The 24,294-nt window shown below is 32.6% G+C and overlaps 3 protein-coding genes across 6 annotated transcripts; 1 reads left to right on the plus strand and 2 right to left on the minus strand.

The window, feature by feature from the left end:
- Positions 1-11: 11 nt before the first annotated feature.
- Positions 12-16,949, minus strand: WRKY36 (probable WRKY transcription factor 36). Of its 3 annotated transcripts, XM_009129516.3 has the most exons (7): positions 16,937-16,949; positions 15,222-15,224; positions 2,413-3,806; positions 1,474-1,847; positions 1,296-1,410; positions 1,092-1,205; positions 12-779 (listed from the first exon to the last, which is right to left on the minus strand). In XM_009129516.3, the coding sequence occupies exons 3-7, from the start codon at positions 2,476-2,478 to the stop codon at positions 360-362; spliced, it is 1,089 nt and encodes a 362-aa protein (XP_009127764.1). In that variant the 5' UTR covers positions 2,479-3,806; positions 15,222-15,224; positions 16,937-16,949; the 3' UTR covers positions 12-359. The 3 variants fall into 3 exon arrangements, with proteins under 3 accessions (XP_009127764.1, XP_033138791.1, NP_001288882.1); XM_033282900.1 differs by having other exon boundaries at positions 1,296-1,847; NM_001301953.1 differs by lacking the exons at positions 15,222-15,224; positions 16,937-16,949 and having other exon boundaries at positions 360-779; positions 1,296-1,847; positions 2,413-2,478.
- On the minus strand, positions 7,007-9,052 carry LOC103852617 (hypersensitive-induced response protein 2). 2 transcript variants are annotated; one of them, XM_009129518.3, is made up of 6 exons: positions 8,900-9,052; positions 8,196-8,396; positions 7,981-8,101; positions 7,808-7,899; positions 7,631-7,727; positions 7,007-7,549 (listed from the first exon to the last, which is right to left on the minus strand). In XM_009129518.3, exons 2-6 carry the CDS (start codon positions 8,382-8,384, stop codon positions 7,191-7,193), a joined length of 858 nt encoding a protein of 285 aa, XP_009127766.1. In that variant the 5' UTR covers positions 8,385-8,396; positions 8,900-9,052; the 3' UTR covers positions 7,007-7,190. The 2 variants fall into 2 exon arrangements, with proteins under 2 accessions (XP_009127766.1, XP_009127765.1); XM_009129517.3 differs by having other exon boundaries at positions 8,753-8,959.
- Positions 16,468-23,622, plus strand: LOC103852618 (protein NRT1/ PTR FAMILY 2.13). Its single transcript, XM_009129519.2, has 4 exons — positions 16,468-16,830; positions 17,353-17,570; positions 21,449-22,014; positions 22,552-23,622. Exons 1-4 carry the CDS (start codon positions 16,731-16,733, stop codon positions 23,441-23,443), a joined length of 1,776 nt encoding a protein of 591 aa, XP_009127767.1. The 5' UTR covers positions 16,468-16,730; the 3' UTR covers positions 23,444-23,622.
- Positions 23,623-24,294: the final 672 nt, after the last annotated feature.

Here is a 24,294-nt window from a genome sequence, read left to right on the forward strand (position 1 = left end):
ACTCAGCAGGATAGTTGTAGAAAACTGTTTTCTGAAGCAGAATATAATTATAAAAGCTTCAAAACCACTAACTAAAAATGTTTTATTATCTACAAACTTTATATGACACATATAATTCAAAACCAGACTGGAGAAATTGTTAGAAGATGTCACACAGATAGTATTGTGTACAATGACTTGGATTAGTCCACTCACTGCTATTTGTTTTGAGTTGGAATGCTGTCACGGGTGGGCTACCATCCTTTTCCATTCCACTACTTTACATGTTAGCTATTTATTCCATCATGCCTAAAACAATTTGAAAAAATAAATGACAAAAAAAAAGCAAAAAAAAAATGTATCTATACCAATATACATAGTCACTGCCGTCCAAAAAGTCTGGTGTGATGTGATAAATGTGAATATGTATTCATAGGAGCTTGTGATCTCAAACCACTGAAGCTCAATGTGTGACTCTTTGACGGAGATGGACGACCAGAGGAGGAGAAGCTGAGAGAGGAAGAAGAAAGAGGGTAGTTTGGTAATTGATTGGGATCATAGTTTGGTTGTGTGAGGTCGAGTGTTACAGTGGGGTGGGAGTTGGTGGTGGAGACAGAGAAGTGGTGAAAAGGGAAGAAATGGCTTAAGCTCGCTGAAGAAGAGGCGCCAGATTGTAGTAAGGAGGCGGCAGCTGAAGTTCCAGCTGCCATATGAGTTGCTTCCATAGGAAGAGGATGGTCGTGATTTCCTTCGTACGTCGTCATATAAGCGGATGTATCATCTTCTCCGCATCTTTGCACCTACATAAATACATTCTAATTCATATTAATATTCAGGATATAACTCCTTGTCATTTCACACAGATGTAGTGACCGACCATGATCAAAATCGCAGTGGGAGGACTCTCTAGTCCTTTAACTTTAGGTGAACCCTCCAATCACTGGATCAACATGAAATGGTCTACACAGTCCCATTTTTTGTAAGATTAAAACCAAGTTACCTAAACCGGTTTAATTGGTTAAAGATTCCGGATTTTACAAAGAAACAATTAAGTTTGGATTTTTCGATTTGCTTAAATTTTCTGGGTTGTGAATATTGTAAATGTTTTGTACCTGTTTCCTTACGGGACAATTCGAGGACATGGAGCAGCGGTAATAGGCTCGTGGAAGAGGATTCGTTTTTGCAGTCTTTTGACCGTATTTCCTCCATTGGCAACCGTCGTTTATCTATACATTCATGTACGTCAATATTAATATGTTACATCAAAATAAAAGAATATGTACATATGATGTATCATCATCTAATTTGGTACGTACTGATGGATCTTCACATGGGGCTTTTACACAGACCCTAGTTTTCTTTAAACCTGGTTGCTCATGTCCTTCCAAAAGCTCATGCTGATCTTCATTTCTAGCTGTTTTGACATCTTTCCTGGAAGATAAATATTTATTTTCCACGCTTTTATTCTTAACCTCTTTAGAAAGATTATCTAACCTCATGGTTTGATTAGTATCCGGATCTTCAAAACTTTGAATCCGAAATGCTAATCCATGCGCCCATCTTTTCTTCTCCGACCCTTCCTTGTTCTTAATAGAATTATTTTCCGCAATAATTTTCTTTACTTGTTCCTCTTTCTTGGATATTTTCTGCTCTGATCTACCAAGCGTAAGAGATATATCTACATCCAAATCCTCGTGACCATTATCGTCTAGCTTCATAGAAGCTTCATGTTGTTGTCGGATAACATTGGAGACATGCATTTGAAGGGAGTTGTATTCTGTACGGACCGTAGAGAGTAAGAGCTTTAACTTTTCGTTTTCTTCTCTTACTTTATCTACCTTTGCTTTTGTTGCATCAAGCTCCACTTCCTGTAAGTGTAAATATCAAAACACATTATATTATACTTGCAATATATACAGTTTCATTACATGTTTATTTTCATCTACTTGTTTTATAAGGAATACGAAAATCAGTTCTTCATAAATCAAGACACGAGCTGACCAGAGATTGAATACCAAGAAATCAAGAATTTGTACCTATATCAAACTGGACTGTAATTACTGTATTCCATCCGAATAACAGACCGAACCAATTCATATAGCTAAAAAGAAACATGTATTAATTCTTTTGTGTATTAACTTACATTTATGCGAAAACATGAAAGTTGAATGGAGTATTTATTTCTCAAGAATTTAGAAACTTTGTTGACTTTTATAAGATGCACAAAACTGTAATAATAATTCAAGGCTTAAAACAAAAGCGTAGGAACTATACATTTAGATATGCAAATACAGGTATTATATAAACATACGTATTTAAAAATAAACTTTCACCGATCAGAAAGTACCAGAGTGAGATTCAAAACAGGTATATTCAAACCAATTAGAGAATATTGTGGTTTAGAATCAAGAAATAGTTTGCTTCTTTGTTTACCTTATCGGATTCTGCCATACCACCATCTAGAGGATGAACACATGAATCGATCTCTTCTTTGATCATGCTATATATTATGATTCAGACGCGATCTCGAAAACAATTGGATCTGTTATTTTGGGTTTTTCTTCTTTGCAAGGAAAAATGTATTATATTCTCTGTATTTATATGTAAAGTATTGTAGCTTCTTATAAAGAGCCCCGGTGCCTACATACATTGACTTTGCATTTTAATAAGATGAAAGACAAACTAAAATATTGAATTTAAATATTGGCGATCATCAGATTCATCACCATGTTACCAGCTCTGTTTAGAATAATAATTAACTCCGTCTTAATTCTTGAATAATCCCGAACCGGCGACTCAGCATTATATAATAAGATAATGTCTACTCTCATATTATAATTGTTATCAAATAACGATAATGGTTCAAATTGCCTTGCAATTCAAATAATGAATCATGTATGATAATACTTTTACTATTCGTTAATAATTTTTCTACATTTGCGTCATAGCTAAAAGTGTTTGGATCTAGATATATAAATTTTGGATCTAAATAGTATATCTGAAACTTTATAATTTATATTTCTTTTTATATACATCTGAAAGACAAATCTTTTAGATCAAACCTTTGTTTATTATATATGAAAACTATATTTTGACCTGCACATTTATGTGAATATTTTTTTTTTAAATATATTATTTTGATATTATTAAAAATATTTTAAATATATAATTTACATTTTAGTATTATATGTAACTCTATAATTTTATTGTTTAGGTTTCTTATTCGACATAATTGTTTTGATAAAATATCAAACTTATTGATTAAAGTTAGCTCATTTACAAAAAGATGGATGTATAAGTTATCCTACTAAAAAACGAACGAGAGATTTCTAACAAGATTTCTAGGGAACTTCAAACCATCTTCTGAGGAGTCCCTCCAACGGATGGCCTCTGATTTAGTGAAGAGAGGAAATATGATTTTGAACTAGTTTTTCAATGTTTCGAGTGAGTTTATCCACTGTGACCCAAGCTTTTCCATGGCGTCTTGAATTCTTTTCTTTCCAAACAGCACTGAGTACTGTCTGGAATACCATTCGCGTAAGCACTGAGTCCATACGACACTAAGCAGGTACATTTTAGGATAAACCATATACTTTAATTAACTTTTTGTTACAGAGTAAATCCGTATCACTTGAGTATATGATCCCAAAAATCTATGTTAAATAAATTAGGAGTGTATTCAATCTGAAATTTGAAATGATTTGATTTTTGATAAGTTGCTAGATGATTTTAGGTGAATTTGAAAATTTGATGTGATTTTTGTTAAATCGCTCGAGAATCTTATTTAAAACTATGAGATTTAGATTTTTGCTTTTATAACTAATAAACTCCTTTCAAATACTTTAAACACTTAAGCCACATCTACAATTTAAATTTTGTTTAATAATAGAGAATTTCAAAGTAGTTTATAAAATGAAAATTTCGATAAAACTGGATTTTAAAATATATTTTAAAAGTTATGTCTGAATAATAGTGAAGTTGTCATTTTAATACAAATCACCACAAATTCCTCATTGAATATATTCTCGTTGTTGGTTTTGTATTATTGTATTATTATTATTATAAGAACTAAAACTCATTTATTGAATGTTATTGACATTTACAAGACTTGAAAATGAAGTATGGTTAGTTTCTCATTTATTTGTCAGCAAAAGAAAAACTATTCATGTACAAACATTTTTTAAAAAAATGTACGAACATATCCGTTGACAAACAAAACTTATCCAATAATTGATCAGTGCCTCGATGGAATAGTATTTTATACAGTTATACTACAAAAAAAAAATTATCCAATAATAGTATTGTTATGAAAATTGTTTCCCTATTGTAGAAATGAATGCAGTATTATTTTTCTTTTTTTGGAGTTTATAATAATATAAGGCGACCAGTGATAAGGAGAAAAATAGCGCAGGATCCGGAAACTAGTCTACCATATACATGCACTGTAATACAGTGGTATTACATCTTTAGATAAATTGATCAATCAACTATCACGTCGTGCACCAGAATCTATCGCATAATCAATTATCATAATGGCGAAGTCAGTTTTAAATAAAAGATGTCAACTATGACTAGACCATAAGAGCAACCACATTGGTTATAGCAGAGCATTAACGGGGGTGCTTAGAGGAGGAGGGGGGAGGGGGGGAAAGAGCTTAGAAAAAAAGTTAATATAATAGTAGATGGGATCCACACAAAAATTAAGCACGTGTACTTCTTCTGCCTAATTAAACACCGATGCTAGCCCTATTTTGCGGACCCCACTGATACATGGCAGCCCGCAATTAGTTCGTTTTCAAAACTTTTTTTTTAAATCAGAGAAAAAAAAATTAAGCACTCCCAAATAGGATGTTAGGGTTAATGGTGCTTAGAGGGGGGGAGGAAGAGCTTAGCAAAAAATTAATATAATAGTAGATGAGATCTACACAAAAATTAAATACGTGTACTTCTTCTGCTTAATTAAGCACCGGTGTTAGCACTATTTTGCGGACTCTACTGATACATGGCGGCCCGCGATTAGTTCGTTTTTAAAACTTTTTTTTTAAATTAGAGAAAAAAAAATTAAGCACTCCCAAATAGGATGCTAGGGTTAATGGTGTTCTTAATACCTACATCGGGTATCTAAAAACGAAAAAAATAAAATAAAAGAATTTTGTTTAATAAAATATATTAACCAATAAGAGAGAGACATATAGTAAAGAAGGATTTTAATCTTAAAGGAAAATATCTCTGCATCTGTTTCAAAAAAAAAATATCTCTGCACCCATGCCACTTCTAGTATTTTTTCATCCTTTTCAATATTTTTTAATATTTTATTTCTAAGATACCTATTAAAATTTCTCATTGGAGCCGGACTATGATAGATAGAAACGAGAACAAAACAATAATTTATACTATATACTAATGGATATTATAAACTATTGAAAATACTCACATATAACTTTGGGAATTGCAACCATTTTTTTAATCGATACAAATTGTAATCCCGATCTCGCGGATATTTCTATTCCATCATCACAAAAGGGCAATTGTCAATAATAGCACCTTTTGAAGTTTATGTCTCAAAAATAGCACTAGAAGGAGAAAGTCACAAAAATGACATTCATTAAAAGGTAAAATATCCCTAATACCCTTGGTTTAAAATTAAATAAACAAACAAAAATAAATAAAATAAAAATAAAAAATAAAAATAAAAAAAATAAAAAATAATAATTTTTTTATAGTTTCAGATTACATGTTTTCAGATTCGAAATTTTTATAAATTTTTTTTTAAATTTTTTTTTTTATTTTTTTTTCAAATTTTCTTTTTATAATTTAAAAATACTTTTTGAAACTGTTTTTTAAATTTTTATTTTTTATTTTAGTATTTATTTTTTATAAAATTTTAAACCCTAATTCCAAAACCCCACCCCCTTAACTCTAAACCCTAAGGTTTGGATTAATTAACCCAAGGGGTATAAGTGTATATTTACCTCTTTAATGAAACCTATTTTTGTGACTTTGAGCCTTGAGTGCTACTTTGGGAACAAAAACTTGGTTTAGTGCTATTCTAGTCTTTTTCTCATCACAAAATTCCTTTTTTTTTCTATTTCAATTTCTGGATTATTATATGATGATTTTACAATTTTTTATTCGACAAAAAAAAGTTTTTTTCACGAGATACGACTATCAATTTGAAAAAATATTATTTTAAAATTAAGGTTATGAGTTATTGAAGTGTCCAAAATTTTTTGAAACCACTAATCAAAATATGCCAAAACAATATATTAACTTACTTAGATATGTTCAGATTTCTGAAAAAACTATTTATTTAAAAGTAAAATAGAAGTAATATCAAATAAAGTAATCGAATTAACAAAATTCAATTAAAATAATTAATTTGATATCAACACTAAGTTATTGAAAAATTAATAAGTTAGATTGCTTTATTACACTTGTTAAATAAAAGACAATATTGAATAATCCGAATTGAAACAAACTTGGATGCAAGTTTTCAAAATAACATTAATTATTGTTCACTTTTTCAACATGTACTGTTCTTCAAAATACTACTTCGTTATACATGTTATAAATTTTTATTTTTATAAACAGCCTTGTAAGACTTCTACGGTATTATAAAAATTAAATGTTAGAAACAATATATAATATTTCTGATAAAAACTGAATAAAACTTTCTAAACCTGTTTATGTATGTTTTTAAGTTTATTTTATGAATTGCCTAATTTTTATATAAAATTAGTTCTTTGAGAAATGAACAACAAACTGTAATATTTTTGCAAAGTTGAATTACAAAAACCGTATTTCTCAAATCTACATAGGTAATATACATTTTAAAAAATCTTTCCAAAGTACATATTTCTACACTTACCTGTAAACGAGATGCGTAATGCCCTGTTTCAACCTATACTCTTAGATGTTTCAGGGCATGTCCTTGCAGTTAGACTGCCTAAGTTATTACTTGGCATCGATGAGTGAGAAAGCCTTTAGAATATAGTTGTTGTTATTAGAGAAAATAGATATGATCAACTATTGAAGAAGATAGCTTTATTGAGTGAGATTCAAGTAAAACGTCAGACTTATAAGACACTTCCATTGGTGAGATACTCAAAAAGTATTTCAAGGACTTTACAAAACAAAAAGACAAAGATATAAAAACAAAGTAACAACACAACAGCTAAACCCTGAAGAAAGTTTTATACTTCCACATCTTCTTACTCAGCAGCTTTCCCCTGAAGTAGACCATCCCTGATCTGTGAAGCAATGTCCTTAACAGCGCCTGGACCGTGCGGTATGAACACCGCGTTTGACTTGGAAGACGCTCCAATATCCTTAAGTGTGTCAAAGTACTGAGTCACCAGAACCATATCCATGACGTCTTTGGAAGAAGTCCCTGGAACAGACTCAGAAAATGCAAGCACACTGTTTCTCAGACCATCCACAATAGCTTGTCTCTGACGTGCTATACCAAGACCTGAAAGGTATTTCGATTCAGCTTCTCCCTCGGCTCTCTTGATCTGCAGTATCTTCTCTGCCTCAGCTTTCTCACTCGCTGCCTCTCTCATTCTCGAAGCTGTAGAAACAGAACAGAGCAGAAACATGTCAAGTCCCAAGACTTGTGTGTATTTAACTATTTATCAGGAAGTGAGCATACCGGCATTGATCTCATTCATCGCCTTCTTGACATGCACATCTGGCTCAATATCCACAATAAGCGTCTGGACTATCTCATACCCGTAATGAGACATAGCCTGTGTTACACACAAGATCAGACATAGTCTTATGTTTCTGTAAAGATTATAGGAGATTGGTTGAGAGTAGTTTGGTTTACCTTTTCAAGCTCACTCTCAACGGTTTTGGCAATGTCGTTCTTCTGCTCAAAGGTTGAGTCTAGGTCCAGCTTCGGAACACTTGCTCGGATCACTATGCAATAAAATAAATAAATCAATGGTGGGTTAAGTAAGGCAAACACAACAACAATGTTCAGGATATTGAGAAACAAACCATCAAAGACATAAGCTTGAATCTGGTTCCTAGTGTTGCTGAGCTTGTAAAATGCATCTTGAGCACTCTCAGCTAAGGCACGGTATTGAATGGAAGCAACAACGGTGACAAACACATTATCCTAAACCAAACAAAAGAAGAACACAAAAACCATTAACAATGTCTCAAGAACATTAGGTAGAGACTATGAAGAAACAGGCAAGAAGAGTAGAGACCTTCGTTTTGGTCTCGCAGCGAACATCGAGCTGCTGAACACGCAATGAAAGGTGACCAGCAACTTGACTACCTAAGCACCATGGCATACAGTGACAACCTGGCTGGAGAACATCGTCGAACTTCCCAAAAGTCTCTTTGATTGCTACAGTCGACTGATCAACTTGGACACATCCTAAAACTTGACCCATTGTTTTTGTTTTCTGCATCAATAAGAAAAAATGTAAACAAGAGCACACTGTTAAAAATAAAACAGAACATCAGACAAAACATGACAATGCTGCAAGGAGCTACAACTTTAGAAAATGAGATCACCAAGTCAAAAAGAACAATAATGTAAGGAACAAGACAACAAAGATTCTGAACCGTACAATACAAACAAAGTCAAAAGAGATATTAAAAACTTGTCAGATTTTTTACGACAATCAAATCACTTTTGTCGTAACGACAAGCAGACTCATATTCTATAAGATATGATGACCTAATGATTAAACAGCCGCAAAACCCTTCGTCTTTTAGAAAACAAACGAAACCCTAAAAGAACATAACAGAAACATACCAAAATTGTGAACAGTAAGAGAATAAAATTAGTTGCCGAGAAAGTGAAGAGATCCTATAGAATCAAGGAAACTACAAAAACTGTTATATAGGAACCAGAGACGCGTATTGTAAAAAGGAAGAGAAGGGGAGAGTGAGAGGAGATTACAAGGGAAGGACGAAAGGAGGCACGGCGAAATTACTTTTAAAGAGGATGTTTAGTCAAATTTTGCATCATTGGCGAATTTAATGTGTTTGTCACAACGAAACCGTGTTTGTTTTTTGTGGAAGTGGGTAAGTCTGATGTTGTTTTGATTTTGCACCAATAACATAATTTCCTCGGATTTTTTAGATAATTTCTGTTTTCTATTTAAAAGAAATATTTGTTCTTTTATCGAAGAAATTTCAAACGGAAACTCTTTTTATTTTATCAACGGAAACTCATAATCTTTATAGGCTAGAGATAAGAACGAGTTTAAATCATTTATGCATCGGTGCTAAGAGGGTATTTAAAGTCTCTTCGAAGTGATTTTAACACATTACCTTTCTAGAAAATGGTTTAGTATAATTTATTTTGTGATAGTTTAATCAATAATTTTAAGAGAAAAAGCTTGCGGGAAAGAAAAAAAACAAAAGATTTAAAAGTGATTCTCTTAAATAGCCATTTTAAGTTTTTGTTATAAAAATAGCATTCAAGAGAGAAAATGATCAAAATAACTTTTTTTATTTTGAAATTTTTAATATTTATTTTTTAAAATTTGAAACTCTATCTCCAAAACTTTATCCATTAACTCTAAACCCTAAATCTAGATTAGTTAACCTTAGGGTAAAAATATATTTTTACTCTTTAATAAAACTTATTAAATGATATTCTAGAGAATTTCTCTTTACAAAATATAATTATTATTTTTTTACCAAAAAATAAAATTAATTATTTAAAAACTAAAATTTAGTAAATGCAATTAACATTATTAAAACTTTACAGTTGATCATTATTCGTTAAAAATACATTAAAAGTAAAAAATGCATATCTTTTTCCACTTTAAACAATTATTTTCTAAAACATACATCTTATAAAACCAATGAAGTAATATTAAAGAATTATAAATTATCTAATAAAATATAAATTTATTTTTATCCACATTATAAAGTAACTAATCTCTAAGAAAAATACATATTGTGAATTCTATGAAAAATGTATAAAGCTAGAGATTTCAAACCGCTTAATTATTTTAAAATAAAATTGAAATAAATATACAACTGGTAAAAATCTTTGTAATTTTACATTGATATATAATTTGTTGTCGTTTTTTTTTTGTTTTAAGAGCCAGAACATTGTAAAAATTGATTTTAATAAGAAAAATTATTATAGTTGAGTAGGACAGTCGAGAGAATGTGAAGTAAAAAAGTTAGCTCAAAACGGGAACTTGAAATAATATCTCTTAATGTACGTATATAATTCGAACGAAGCTAGTCATAGAGCGATAACTATTATAACAAATGGTAAAATTAAAAAAACTATAGCTTTGTAATCCCTGCTCTTAGTCTATGTATATGATTCTAATAACAAATGATATTATATGAGAAATTTAGCAATAAAATCCTTTAAAGAAAGACACTAATTACTAACAGGAGATGAGAAAAATACCGAACAAAAATATGAGAATTTTATATATGGCTCAAGTTACTTAAACTAACCACACATCGCTTTTTCTTTTTTTGACATCAACTTTTACAGACTCAAACTGACTCTGAAAACCAAAATGATAACTCTACATCCATGTAAATGACGAAAGACGATTGCTTTCTGGCACTGTGTACCAGATTATCCGTCCTTAAATTCTTCATTCTTCGTACATGAATGATCTCTGAGCTGATAAAACTTCTTTGAAGGGTCCTTATGTCCTCCAAATAATTTCTAAAGACTGGTCATTCCTCTGATTCCGAAACCATCTTCAGTAACTGAAAACAATCCGTTGTAAATGTAACTCGAAACTCACGCAAATTCCTTATACAGTCCATTGCCCAAAGCAAAGCTTCAATCTCGGAGTGTAGAGGAAACAAACGAACCCTTATATTTTGTGTCCCATTAAACCATCAAAACCTTCTAGTGTATTATACCACCCTTGTTCTGAAAAAAACTTCATTTTCTTTCTAAGAACCATCTACAAAACATAATCTTCCTAGAATTGACGGTAAGTTTGTTTCCTCCGCACGTCGTGCTACCCTCACCACACACTGCTTTAATTTGACTCTTCATAAAAAAATTAGATCAAATAATTGAAGGAATCTATCTTCTTCTTATTAATGCTTTCAAAGTGGAGGAAAAGAGCTTACGGGAAAAAAAAACACACACACACCGATGGCAACGATGATTCAGATTCAGTTCTGTTGTTGATCATCCTCATCTGCCAGAATCAAACACTCCTCACCGTAAACTGAGAATTGCAGACTACAGACCGTTGGTTCAGAAAATATCAGCAAAATTTACTGCATGGTCTGTGAAAAAGCTGTCCTACGCAGGGAGAGCTCAGCTGATCTCATCGGACATTTATGGCACAATAAACTTCTGGACTTCCGCTTTTGTATTGCCAAAGGGTTGTATTAAGCAGATTCAAAGCCTTTGCTCAAGATTCTTATGGACAGGAAACATCATCGATAAAAGTGTGGCGAAGATTGCTTGGAACACAGTTAGCCTTCCAAAGCCTGAAGGAGGATTAGGGATGAGAGACTTTGCCACATGGAATAAGACCCTCTGTCTTAAGCTGATTTGGAGATTATATGCTCCTAATCCTTCTCTTTGGGCTACTTGGATTAGAAAATACAAAATTGGAAATGATAATTTTTGGAATCTTGACGCTAAAAAGGCTGGGTCTTCCACTTGGAGATCAATTCTTAACCTCCGCCCTCCAGCTTCAAATTTCTTGAGACCGGACCTTGGAGATGGGAAGAACATCAGCTTTTGGTGGGATTATTGGACTCCGCTTGGCCGCTTAATTGATTTATTTGGCAGTACTGGACCCCGTGAGCTCTCCATCCCTCTGTTTGCTACGGTAAGTGACTCTTGTGATGATAATGGCTGGCGTCTTCGAGGCGCAAGATCTCCGGCTGCAGAAAGCTTGCAGATTCACTTTAGTGCGAATCCATGAAGATGTGACATTTGCTTAGATTCACTTTAGTGCGAATTCAAGTCAAAAAGAATTTTGTTTACCAGGCTTAGATTTCTTATGAAAAAATGGTGAAGATCGAAATTTAGTCCCAGTTGAGTATGATTTGCGTCCTCCTGCATAAAGAATGTTAATCGGATTTACATAAGACTAATAGTTAGGGCTAAGTCTGAAATATATATGTTCGTTTAGTGGGACTAATCAACAATCCAGAACTCAATCAAAATAGAGTGAAACTGTTTAGCAAATCAGGCGTAAAATCAACTAGATTAAAATCCTAGATTGAACGATTGCACGAAGAAGAAGCAAAAGTAAGAAGAAGTTTGGAGACGTAAAGATTTGAAGATTCAACACCACCGAAGCCTTTGTGGAGATGAGGGCTTTGGTTTTATAAGTGTCTTATGCGTAACCCCCAAGCCTAAAGAACCGGAGGTGCTGGTTTATCGAGTGATGGAAATAATCAAAACAAAATTATACCAATTAATATAGTTTTTATATTCTTCACAATTCATATTTAAAAGCCGAGATTTTCTCAACATATATTTTTTTTTCTTTTTTTTTATCAACTGAATTTATTAATTAAATTTAAGGTAGTAAAGATTAATCATTGTTAGATAATATGATTTTTTTTATTTTACAAAATCTTTATAATTTTAAAAGTTAATATCAACAAATATTTAACATATAGAGGTATAATATTACAACATTAAATTATATTTATTTAATTTATACTATCTATAATTCAATAGATCATTATTGTTTAAATCTAATTATTAATAGTCCAATAAAAATTTATGGTAAGTCCAAAATTTAAATGATAAGGTTAGAAATTAAATGTAACATGATTTTCTAAGAATATATTCATTAGGTCTATTTTTAAAAGAAAATCACACATAAATCAATGTTATAACTTTTATTTTAATATATAATATGGGAATGCAGATAGGGGGCTGCGCCCATCCTTGTCATGATCTTGTACACACTTGAAAACAGAAGACAAGTCAATGAAGGTGTCTTCCTCATTGCTTACTCTTGCTTTTAGGGTTATTACAGCTCTGCTTCCCGAAATTTTTACAGAATATTCTCCGTTTCATAGATTCTTCCAACTCTCAATATTTCATAATTTTGTTTATTCAAAAAAAAAATCATAATTTTGTTTATTCAAAAACGAAAATCATAATTTTGTTTATTCAAAAAAAAAATCATAATTTTGTTTTCCTAACGTGTCCTAGGACTAAATTAATTATAAATAAATTTGAAAGATATATATAGTCTTCTGATAAAACCCTATATGTAGATTTGCTTAGGACTCCAATCAAATCTTGAGGTCTGACTTCCAACTCGAACAAATATCTATTTTATTACAAAAAAAAAAAAACAAGTTATCTACATATTACCATTTACCACCGAGTTATCCAAAAGGATACTTAGCCCCAAGCACCAGCTAAATCTAATCGCATGATTTCTAAGATTAATTAAGATGGCTTATCCATAAAAAGTAACACTTTCCAGGTTAACAATAACAATATAACTTCAAAATGTCAAAACTTTAAAAAATTTATCAACCAGAACTCTCCTAAAAAGTAGAAGAATGAATCAAAGACACAAATGCTAGTTTGATAAAATTTGTTATTTTCTGAACATTTTTTAATTGATGACTTTTAAGAATGTATCCAAATGTAACCATATGTATCATATTTTTCTATTTTCTCTAAAAATAGAGAATTTTTATAATAGTTTAGTGGTGTTTTGCACCCTCTATTGTCACAGGTTCGACCCCCCCCCCCCCCCCCCCCCCCCCCCCCCCCCCCCCCCCCCCCCCCTTATGTCATTTATGAGATTTTTGCATCTATTAAAAAATTACTCTACCTTTTTTTAATCAACAAAAATTACTCTACCTTGCTTCATGTTTATACCCTATGTTACATGAAAACGGAAGCGGAATTTTAAAAAAATTAGGAAGTGGGTACGTGTTGGAAACGTATCCCTATATATATATTTAAAAAATTTATAACTAAAAATTATATGATTTAAATTTAAAATAAAGCATTTATTCATTTATAATAATTTGAAATGATTTCATATTAAAACTGGGAAAATACACATAAATTAAATTTAAAAGAAATTATTATATTAATTATTTTTAATACTTTATAATTAATTGACATAATATATTTGAATATATAATTTATCTTTAATAAAAACTCAATGCATAAAGATAATTTATAGTATTAATTTTAATATTTGTATATTTTTATTTTCTCTATTCAATACTATTAAAATTTGGATTTTATATAAATTAAAACTGTAATTTTATATTTTTATTGATATAAGACATTGTGTTTTTTTTAAAAGAATATAAGTGTGATTCCAAACCGGAATCGTAAGCTTCCAACGTGTTTTTGAAGAAAATATTTTAGAAGCGAGATTCTGTAAGCTTTTATAAGGTTTCGATTCCGATTTCGGTTCCAAAAAGGGAAACGGACGTCCGATGAAGCTTCCGTGCAACGTAGCCTATATCCAAATTGACCGGTCCGTTTCTTGACCTAGCATATATATATATATATATATATATATATATATATATAAGATAAATGAAATCCTATAAAGTGTCAATCCAATAACCAGAAAATAAAATATGAATTAAGCTTAACAGCATCACTACTACAAATGAAAATATATATTTGTAAGTACATATATTTTCCTATAATTTTATCCATGTACTAGAAATGATAACATTTGTGTTTCTCCCAAAAGGGGATCAGAATTATATTCCCATATTTAACATGTTTTTTTCTTAATTATGGTTTACTCTACAAGAAAATATCATATCAAATATCTCTCCCTCTAACAAAATAAAATCGGTAAATGTGATCATATCAAATACAGAATAAAAAAGCATGCTTTCTAGAAGTTGGAGTTATCTATCGACCTCCATATACATTTTTCGTTATTCGATTGTGACCCGCAACACACCGCTGGTCTTTGGATCAGCTGGCCTATTGAGACAGATTATATTAAAAGCGGTCCAAACCAGCAGCGGAGCTAATGTATTGGCAAGTGGGTCAACTGATCCAGGTGGATTTCTTGATTAATTTTTTTTACTGGTATAATTCTTTAAAATCTAGATAATTATTGTAAATTTTAGCTAAATGACGGCTATAATTTATGTTAACTTCAAAATTGACCCTCCTAAAACATTTTTCTTGCTCTGCCACTGGTCCAAACGTTATGTGGTTAAATTCATATGACCCTGTAGAACGGTGAAAATCGTAAGGTGTAGAATATCTAGCCATAAAATCGAACGGTGATAATGGTATGGACACACTTGGTCGAAAACAAAAAATTGATAAAGAAGAAACGACAAAACGAGTTTGCTTAGAAATCGTATGGGTCTCGCGTGCGACAGTGTTAGGCACTTGCATTTGCCTAAACGGCAAAAAGTCAACCTCATCTTTTCGAACTACTCTATCAGTTTCTGTCCGGACTCACCGACTTATGTTTGTGTCCAATTTGAGTTTTACAAGTTTAGTCTAATTCTTGTATAGCTCTAAAATAAAGTTCACAAATTGAAATTATAACTTCCATAATATGTATATGTTTCATGTTTTTAATCGGTCAGATTTCTTCAAAAAAAAAAGTTTTATAGTACTGATTTTTTTTTCTTTTTCTTTAACAATGCAAACCCGTGAGTTAATATTTGGGATTTTGCATATATTGTCTAATGTTGAATAACTTGAATTTGGATGATCCGTTCTGAATTAAAGGAACTGAGTTTATTAATTTTATTAGGTAGTGTTATGAAAAGTTAGTCATGGTAAGTGTTCCAATGTTTAAATCGGATATATTTAGAGATTACGGAGAATAAAACTTTAAAGAAAATGTAGACGACTATTCTTCGAGAGCAGATAGATACTTCTCTTCCACTGGTTGTGGTATTGTGGCCTCAAATGCGATATCGATGGATGGTTCTTAGAAACACAACGATGTGTTCATTGTATTGTTTGGATTTATTCCAGAATTGTGAGATGATATCTTTTCTGGAGGTTAAGGGTTTGCGTAATAGTTTTTTTTTTTCATCTTTACTAGGAGGTGGAAGCTTTAGTTTTGACTATGGCATGCATATAGCTAAACTTTTATTCTCTTTCAAAACATTGTAAAATTTTAATTAGCGAATTTCGATTACCAGTATCCAATCAAATATTTATTGGAGGAACTGAACAAAAAAGAACCCATAATAATATATCTACCACATTCATATTACTTTTAAGAAAAAAATATTCATGCGTGAGAAGTATTATTATCCGGTCGGCGAACGTAAAATGTAACGTAAAAAAGTTTCAGTAAAATAAAATTGTAACTTTATATTGCACCATAACAAATGTATGAAACATGGAAGGTTCGCAATACGTGGACAATATTATTAATATTACGTACGATGAAGAAAGAAAAATGAAAAATGATAGCACTAAAATAACGTTCTTTTTTAGCTTCCAACTTCTCACGTGGAGGCTACTAGTGGCGAACGTCATTCAAATTCACCCACACCCACCATATAATATCTACTCATTCCCTTATATATACATAGGCACAGACACTTCCCCATTACACCCTAAAAAGATTCTAACAGAGAGAAAGTGTACGCGTGATGTGCCCACTCTCTACATTTATTAATCATTCCATGTGTTTACCTTGATTTATCTATGTAAATTGCATAAAAGTAAGGATCCAATCTCACAACATCAATTCCACCCTAAGTTCAAGTGCGAAGAGAAGGACACTTCTTCTTCCCACCCTCTAGTAATTTCTCCAAAATCGCCACTGCCGGCGGAGATGGATGTTTCTGATTCTCACAGTCAGAAAAGTTCAATCTTGGATGCTGAGAAGGTTGAGAAAAAGCCTGGAGGATGGAGAGCCGTCACGTTCATTTTAGGTATGTGTTTTTCTTTGGTTCGTGAACGTAATTTATTTGTAGATAACCTAATCCTTGTTTCTTCCTCAATTTACATGAAATTAGTTTCTATATTTGGACATAAAACTTCTAGAAACCACTGAATACACTATTATACACTTATTATCCTTGACAGATGTTTCAAACCCATTTTTTGCCTAAATCCTTGAACGTAATAGACACTAGACAGAAAAAGAAAGTGGCGTATGATCTTTTCAACCGGTCAAGTATAATTTAAATTTTAGTTTCATGTTTTCTTCCGAAGGATCATATTATAATACATTCTTGTAACCGTCGGTTCATCATGTTTGACACTCGTCCATCTGACTACTTATTTATAACTGAAACGGAAAGAAAACTGTTAACATATTCATTCGTTTATGTATTGACATTTTTGAATGGATGTAAAAATGTATTCACTCAAAAAAAAAATTTCTTTTACAATGACTGCTTTTGTTTAAACCCGAGATAAAACTATCGGAAGCTTTGAAATTTGAAAAACAGGAAATGAGACGTTGGAGAGACTGGGAACAATTGGGTTGTTGTCAAACTTCATGGTGTATCTAACCAGAGTGTTCCACTTAGAACAAGTCGACGCTTCAAATGTCATCAACATTTGGTCTGGTTTCAGCAATCTCACTCCTCTAGTGGGCGCGTTTATCTCGGACGCTTACGTCGGCCGTTTCAAGACCATCGCTTTCGCCTCATTCGCCACCCTCCTCGTACGTATTAGTACTCTTCTCTTCCTTTTATGAAATCTAATCTTAATGTGTCACATATGCACACTTAATATATAGTAATACTAATTCATAACATACCAACGTCCGGTAGAAAGTTATATTGTTGCTCTATATATTGTGTGGAGATGATACATGGTACGTGCCACATAATTTCATCATGCAAGTGGACATGACGAGGTAAATACGTTACGACAAACTTTATTCATATTCAACAATTAAAAACTATAATACTAAAACTTTAAGTTATATTTTCTTACCTATTTATTGCGTTTGTATCGTATGAAAACGCATGAAATTATAGAGGGACCACGCTTTCTATAGGACGATAAGGTCGATCTATCATGTGAATCATACGAACGAAAGCATTCGGTAGACACAAATTGTTGCCGGTACTTAACTTGGACTCACTTTAATTATAATTCTTTATTAGAGAACTATTTTCATCTCACAGAGAAAAAAAAACAACTTTGATAACTTGCTAGTACATTTTCCATTAAAGAAGTTCAGTAATCAAACAACACAGAGTCACAGAGGGTCCGTAATCAAACGGATTATAACTTTCAAGATAAAGAGAAGTGCGTAGAAAATAAAGAAAATACACAAGTGGTCTATAAAGATTGTCGGTAACAAGTGTGTCCAATAATTGAAATTCCAGATTATTTTGCCAACTGAAAGAGTTGTAGATTTGGTCAATCACAGTGACGTAACGTAACGTATGTGGAGACAGTTTCTTTTCTAAGTGGGGTATTTATATAATTATATTTGTCGCATCCCTCTAAATTCACGTGTTTACATCTCTTACATTTTTGCATTTTTCATAGTTATTTGAACATTAGTAACTAGGTGGTTTACTGCACAGAAATGCAACTTTTAAAAAATATTTTTATTTAAAATATTTTTTTAATTTTTTAATATTTAATATGTGATTCATAAATTATAAAATAAAATATTTGTTTTTGTTTGACTTTTGATATTTCTAACAAACATATTTTCAATTTATTGTATCACGATTAAATTCAAATAACTGCAATAATTAAGAACTTGATTAAATTTCTATTTATGCTGATATGGATATAGTAATGTTTTTGAATATTTATTACAATTTTGAATTTTAATTAAAGTTATCTTAGTTTTTTTTTATTTATTAAGGTACATTTACATTTAATTTCGTAAAATATTTATAAGAAATTAGCTAACTTTTTCAAATTTACCAACTTTTTATATTAGGCTAGTTTATAAATTTTCTTATAATTGTAGTTATATTGTTTTAAATTTTAACAATAACAATATAGATCACCTACATATATATATGGTATGTACCCAACTTTTATTATGTTATTTAGGAATTTTCTCAAAAGACAAAAGTGTTATCATTAAGAATATACATGTCATAATAAGAGAATGCCATGCCACTTTTATTACTAAACCATATCATATTTTTGTGAAAGTAAATATGGTAATGACATATAAAACTTTAAAAAAATAATAATTATCAAATAAGGGGATCGACCTAAATTGTTACCATAAACTACTCATTTTACTATATTAGGGTTACAACAACAAAATTAATATTAGGTACTACGTCATGATAAGTTTATACTAACTGGTATCTAATGAAGGTGATAACACATTTTAATCATATGAAGTGGTCAAACCTAGGCTCTGTTCGTTTGTACATCTCGAAGATGCATCCAGATGGTCCATCTAGATGTCTTATCCAGATGGTCCATATGGGTGTTGTTCGTTTCTTCATTTCGTCTATGCATCCAGATGAATAATCTAAATGTAGCTATGTTCGTTTTTTTAACTTGTATCTGCATCCAGGTGGACTTGTTAATAAAATGACTAAAATATTTTTTTTTTATGTTTCGGCGGAAAAATAGCATTTTTACAGTTTTGGCGGAAAATACGTCTTTATGGGTTTGACGGAAAATACGTCTTTATGGGTTTGGCAAAAAAAATACGTTTTGCAGTTTTGGCGGAAAATGTGTTTTTGACGAAAAAGTGCGTTTTGCGGGTTTGAGAGGAAAAGTTTTTTTTCGCAATTTTGGCGAAAAATGCATTTTGCGGTTTTGGCGGTAAATGTGCATTTTTGCGTTTTTACGGGAAATGTGCATTTTTGCGTTTTTGGCGAAAAATATGTTTTTTGCGGTTTCGGCGGGAAATAGTGCTTTTGCGGGAAAATACATTTTTCCGGTTTTGGCGAGAAAATACGTTTTCCGGTTTTGGCAGGAAAATGCGTTTTTTTTTGTTTCGGTGGAAAAATACGTTTTTCCGGTTTCGGCGGGAAAATGCAATTTTCCGGTTTTGGCGGAAAAATGCGGTTTTTCGGTTTTGGTCGAAAAGTGTGGTTTACTAGTTTGACCGAAAAGTGTGTTTTTATGGAAATATGTGTTTTACCTCAAAAAACGCATTTTACGTTCTTGGCGGAAAAGTGTGTATTTTTTAGTTTTTGCGAAAAAATGTATTTTTCGATTATGGCAAAAAAATAGAATTTAGGGTTTGGAAATAATATTTTGATTTTAAAAGGTCATTTTTGTCATTTATCATTTTGGACTGAACTAGATGCATCTGCATTCAGATGCACCATCAAGACTCATCTTCATTTGAGTGAAAATTTGAGATGAATTTTTAAAAATTCAGCTGGATGATCCATCTGGATGTAACATTATAATGCATAAAACGAGCATCGATTTGCATCTTTACCCAGATGGATCACATGAGTGAGCAAACGAACAGGGCCCTAATTAAGACCAATGTTAACTTAATTAATTGTTCTGTAGTTGAGGTCATAACTTCATCCTCTCTTTTTTGTGTCACTGGATCATGACTTCATTCTATCCCACAGTAATATATGCCTTTCCAAGTACCTAACTAAGTAATATCACCTTTTAATCACATGCAGTCCAATATAACTAAATTAGTCCACTTTATTGTTAGATTTTCCATTAGTAACTAACAACTATTTCTCCTAACCCCTGAATCTAAAAGGTAACTACTCACTAATAGACATGATAAATCCAATAATCAATGATCATTGAAGGTTAATCATGATTAGTGAGCAAGATAATCAAGCAAACTCAAAATATCAAGATAAAAAGAAGCTAAATATTGAATTTTTCACTAAAATAGGTTTTGTGTTTGGATCGAAAACAAGATAATCTCTAAGATTAGGTTTACAATGCATTTATACTAGCTTATAAACAAATAGGTAAAATGGTAAAATGATCTACTTCGAACACCGGCCGCAACCACCCCTTGCCCGCGAATAGAGCCTGCGACGGACGTCCACATGCCGCGGCCCACTCATCCCATGAAGAACAGTCGCGAAGCGCCCTATCAGTTTTGTCGACATCTCGGCTGCGGTCTGCTTCTTCCCGCGAAGGATGGTTGCGGTGAGGGTTCAGCTACGTCTACATCATCGCCGAGTCCATCTCTTCCCGCGATGAGAGCCTGCGAAGCGCCCTGCCAGTTTTCGTCGACATCATCGCCGCGCCATCCTCTTCCCGCGAAAGGTGCCTGCGACGACACTCCTTCTTCGTAGCCATGACTTGGTCGCGGTTGTTGACTGCTACCACGTCATTCTCCATCATCTTGAACGTTTTATGACCTTTTTAAGCTCCAAAACCTGAACAATACTTCTCCAAACCTGAAACACACCATTGCAATGCAATACAACCTAAACAAATTCTAAATGCATCTAAATGATCAATATATAAACTAGAATGATGCTTAGAATATGTAAATACACAATATATCATATATCCAACTGAATTTCAAGGTAAAGATCACAACTATTGTAGAATCGGTTTGAAAACGAATGATGGGTAATATTTTAATAAATCAGCTCAAATCTGCAGGGACTAGTGACATTGACACTCACGGCATCGCTTCCTCAACTCCACCCAGAAACATGCAATAGCAAAGATCCCGTTAGTTGCGGCGGTCCGAACAAACTCCAGTTCGGGATCTTGCTATTAGGTCTAGGTTTCCTCTCAATAGGGAGTGGAGGAATACGACCATGTAGCATCCCTTTTGGTGTTGACCAATTCGACCAACGAACCGAGGAAGGGATTAAAGGAGTGGCAAGTTTCTTCAACTGGTATTACATGACTTTCACTGTGGTTCTGCTTATTACACAGACCGTTGTTGTGTATATCCAAGACCAAGTCAGCTGGATCATCGGCTTTAGTGTACCCACTGGACTCATGGCTTGTGCCGTGGTTATGTTTTTCGCCGGAATGAAGCTTTACGTCTATGTTAAACCTGAAGGAAGTATATTCTCTGGTATCGCTCAAGTTGTCGTGGCAGCTCGCAAGAAGCGAAAGATGAAGCTCCCGGCGGAAGATGACGGCACTGTGACCTACTATGACCCGCCTGTTAAAGATAGCGTATTATCCAAATTACACCATAGTAACCAATACAGGTACTTTATATATTCATTTGGATTTTTACGTATAACTGCATGGTGTTTAATTGAATATATGCACTAGATAACTAAATTTACAAAACAAAATCAGCCAAATGGATGGTAAAATCGTTTATAAAGATGTTCAACTATTGCATGTCAAATCTTAATAAATATATAGTATCATATATCAAATATTTTTTTTTTGGTCAAATATTTTCTTGTCTAGCAAATTATAAGCATATTTTAACTTATACTATTTCTATTTCCAATCCAAAAATATAAAAATTGGAGTATTTCATAAATATTAAAAACACATTAATTTTTTACTATAAATGTATTTTCCTAGTAATTTTCAATTTTTCAATAAAATTAAATCAATATTAGTTCAAAAAATTCAATTAAGTTTCTTAAATTTTAAAATTTACTATTATTCAATAATAATAAAATATATAAAAATTTTAAAGCTAATTTTATTATATATTTTTTTTATAAAAACTTTGATAATTGTGAAGCTGAGGTAGTACATATTTTAACTGGAATGGCGTAAAATAGGTTTCTAGACAAAGCGGCGGTGATAATAGAAGGCGATCTATCATCCGAGGGAGTTCCGGCGAACAAGTGGCGATTATGCAGCATTCAAGAAGTGGAAGAAGTGAAGTGTTTGATTCGAATCGTTCCTGTTTGGTCGGCCGGAATAATATCACTCGCGGCGATGACACAACAAGGAACTTTCACTGTCTCCCAAGCTTTAAAAATGGACCGACATATAGGCCCCAACTTCGAGATTCCGGCCGGTTCTCTCTCTGTCATCTCTCTCCTCACCATCGGCGTCTTTCTTCCCTTATACGACCGCGTTTTAGTCCCATTCTTCCGTCGGATCACCGGCCATAAATCCGGTATCACACTCCTCCAACGTATCGGGACAGGGATCGTTTTCGCCATCCTCTCCATGATCGTTGCCGGGTTAGTGGAGCGCATGAGACGAACGCGCTCCATCAACGCTGGAGATTCGACCGGGATGACTCCCATGTCGGTGTTTTGGCTCTCGCCGCAGCTTATTCTGATGGGACTATGCGAAGCATTCAATATCATTGGACAGATTGAGTTCTTCAACAGTCAGTTCCCTGAACACATGAGAAGCATCGCTAACTCTCTCTTCTCTTTATCCTTCGCCGGTTCGAACTACCTTAGTAGTTTGATTGTGACGACGGTTCATAAATTCTCTGGTGGCCATGACCGTCCTGATTGGCTTAACAAGAATCTCAACGCGGGAAAATTGGATTACTTCTATTATCTGATAGCGGTTTTGGGTGTGTTCAATCTGGTTTACTTTTGGTACTGTGCTCAGGGATACCGGTACAAGGTTGGTTTACAGATGGGAGGTTTCGAGGAAGACAAGAGTTTCTCTGATGTTGAAATGAGTTCCAAAAAGCAGCTGAAATGATTTAAAGCAACAAGAAGATGATCGTGTTGTTTTAATGATTACGATGATAATGTATCTAAGTATAATATATAATTAAGAACTATATTATGCAATAAAATTATACCCTTTGTTATAAGAACTATATCGTATCAGATATTTTACAGTCTACTCTAATTTTATGGCTTTTTCATGATACGCTATAGCTGGTATTCCATAAGAGTAGAATTCTTACAAGTTAAAACGCAGTTTAAGTCATGAATGTAATTTGATCGGTGGATTGCACTATAGCATATAGTCATATACACTATGCTATGACATGAATATATATATATATACATATATATACTTTGGTGTCCTATGTTTGGGGACCACTCACAGTAATGCTTTCCTCTAAAATTAATTATAAGTCCTATAGAGTTTTTGATTTTTTTTTGTTTTAATTGGACTTCATCATGGAACTTCTAGCAATCAACCAAAGAAAGCTTTTACACCTTTTAAATTGTACATGGTTGACGAATTCTGCCGAAAAAAGCAATGAACATGTGTATGGATTCGGTGACAATATCTGGATTAGTTGTATGGTTCCTGAAAAATTGAACAAGTGTATGGATTCGGCTTGCTTATTTTATGAAGTATGAGCATGATGGAAATACATCCTCGCATGAATACATGATGAAAAAAGATTGTGATGAAAACTCCGTCACTCCTATATTTATCTCGGTATCTACAAGTCCTGTGACACGATCTACAACGTTTAGTTTTGTATTATTGGAATCGACCAAACCATTTGCCTACAACCCCCTCATTGCAACACTGTATTTGGTTTATCAATTGTCTTCTATATCAGGGAAACGTTCGCGTGTAAGATGTTG

This window comes from Brassica rapa, chromosome A02, assembly GCF_000309985.2.
Source record: "Brassica rapa cultivar Chiifu-401-42 chromosome A02, CAAS_Brap_v3.01, whole genome shotgun sequence".
In the NCBI taxonomy this organism is placed as follows: Eukaryota; Viridiplantae; Streptophyta; class Magnoliopsida; order Brassicales; family Brassicaceae; genus Brassica; species Brassica rapa.

Bases quoted from the DNA above. Each gene is read 5' to 3' on its own strand.
- LOC103852618 (XM_009129519.2), top strand. From the start codon at position 16,731: ATGGATGTTTCTGATTCTCACAGTCAGAAAAGTTCAATCTTGGATGCT. The intron at 17,571-21,448 runs GTACGTATTAGT...TCAAATCTGCAG, and splicing joins CCTCATTCGCCACCCTCCTC to GGACTAGTGACATTGACACT. The intron at 22,015-22,551 runs GTACTTTATATA...GGCGTAAAATAG, and splicing joins CACCATAGTAACCAATACAG to GTTTCTAGACAAAGCGGCGG.
- WRKY36 (XM_033282900.1), bottom strand. From the start codon at position 2,478: ATGATCAAAGAAGAGATCGATTCATGTGTTCATCCTCTAGATGGTGGT. The intron at 1,848-2,412 runs GTAAACAAAGAA...TTACACTTACAG, and splicing joins GTATGGCAGAATCCGATAAG to GAAGTGGAGCTTGATGCAAC. The intron at 1,206-1,295 runs GTACGTACCAAA...ATGAATGTATAG, and splicing joins CCCCATGTGAAGATCCATCA to ATAAACGACGGTTGCCAATG.
- LOC103852617 (XM_009129518.3), bottom strand. From the start codon at position 8,384: ATGGGTCAAGTTTTAGGATGTGTCCAAGTTGATCAGTCGACTGTAGCA. The intron at 8,102-8,195 runs GTCTCTACTCTT...TGTTTGGTTTAG, and splicing joins GCTGCGAGACCAAAACGAAG to GATAATGTGTTTGTCACCGT. The intron at 7,900-7,980 runs GTTTGTTTCTCA...TTTATTGCATAG, and splicing joins TCAAGCTTATGTCTTTGATG to TGATCCGAGCAAGTGTTCCG.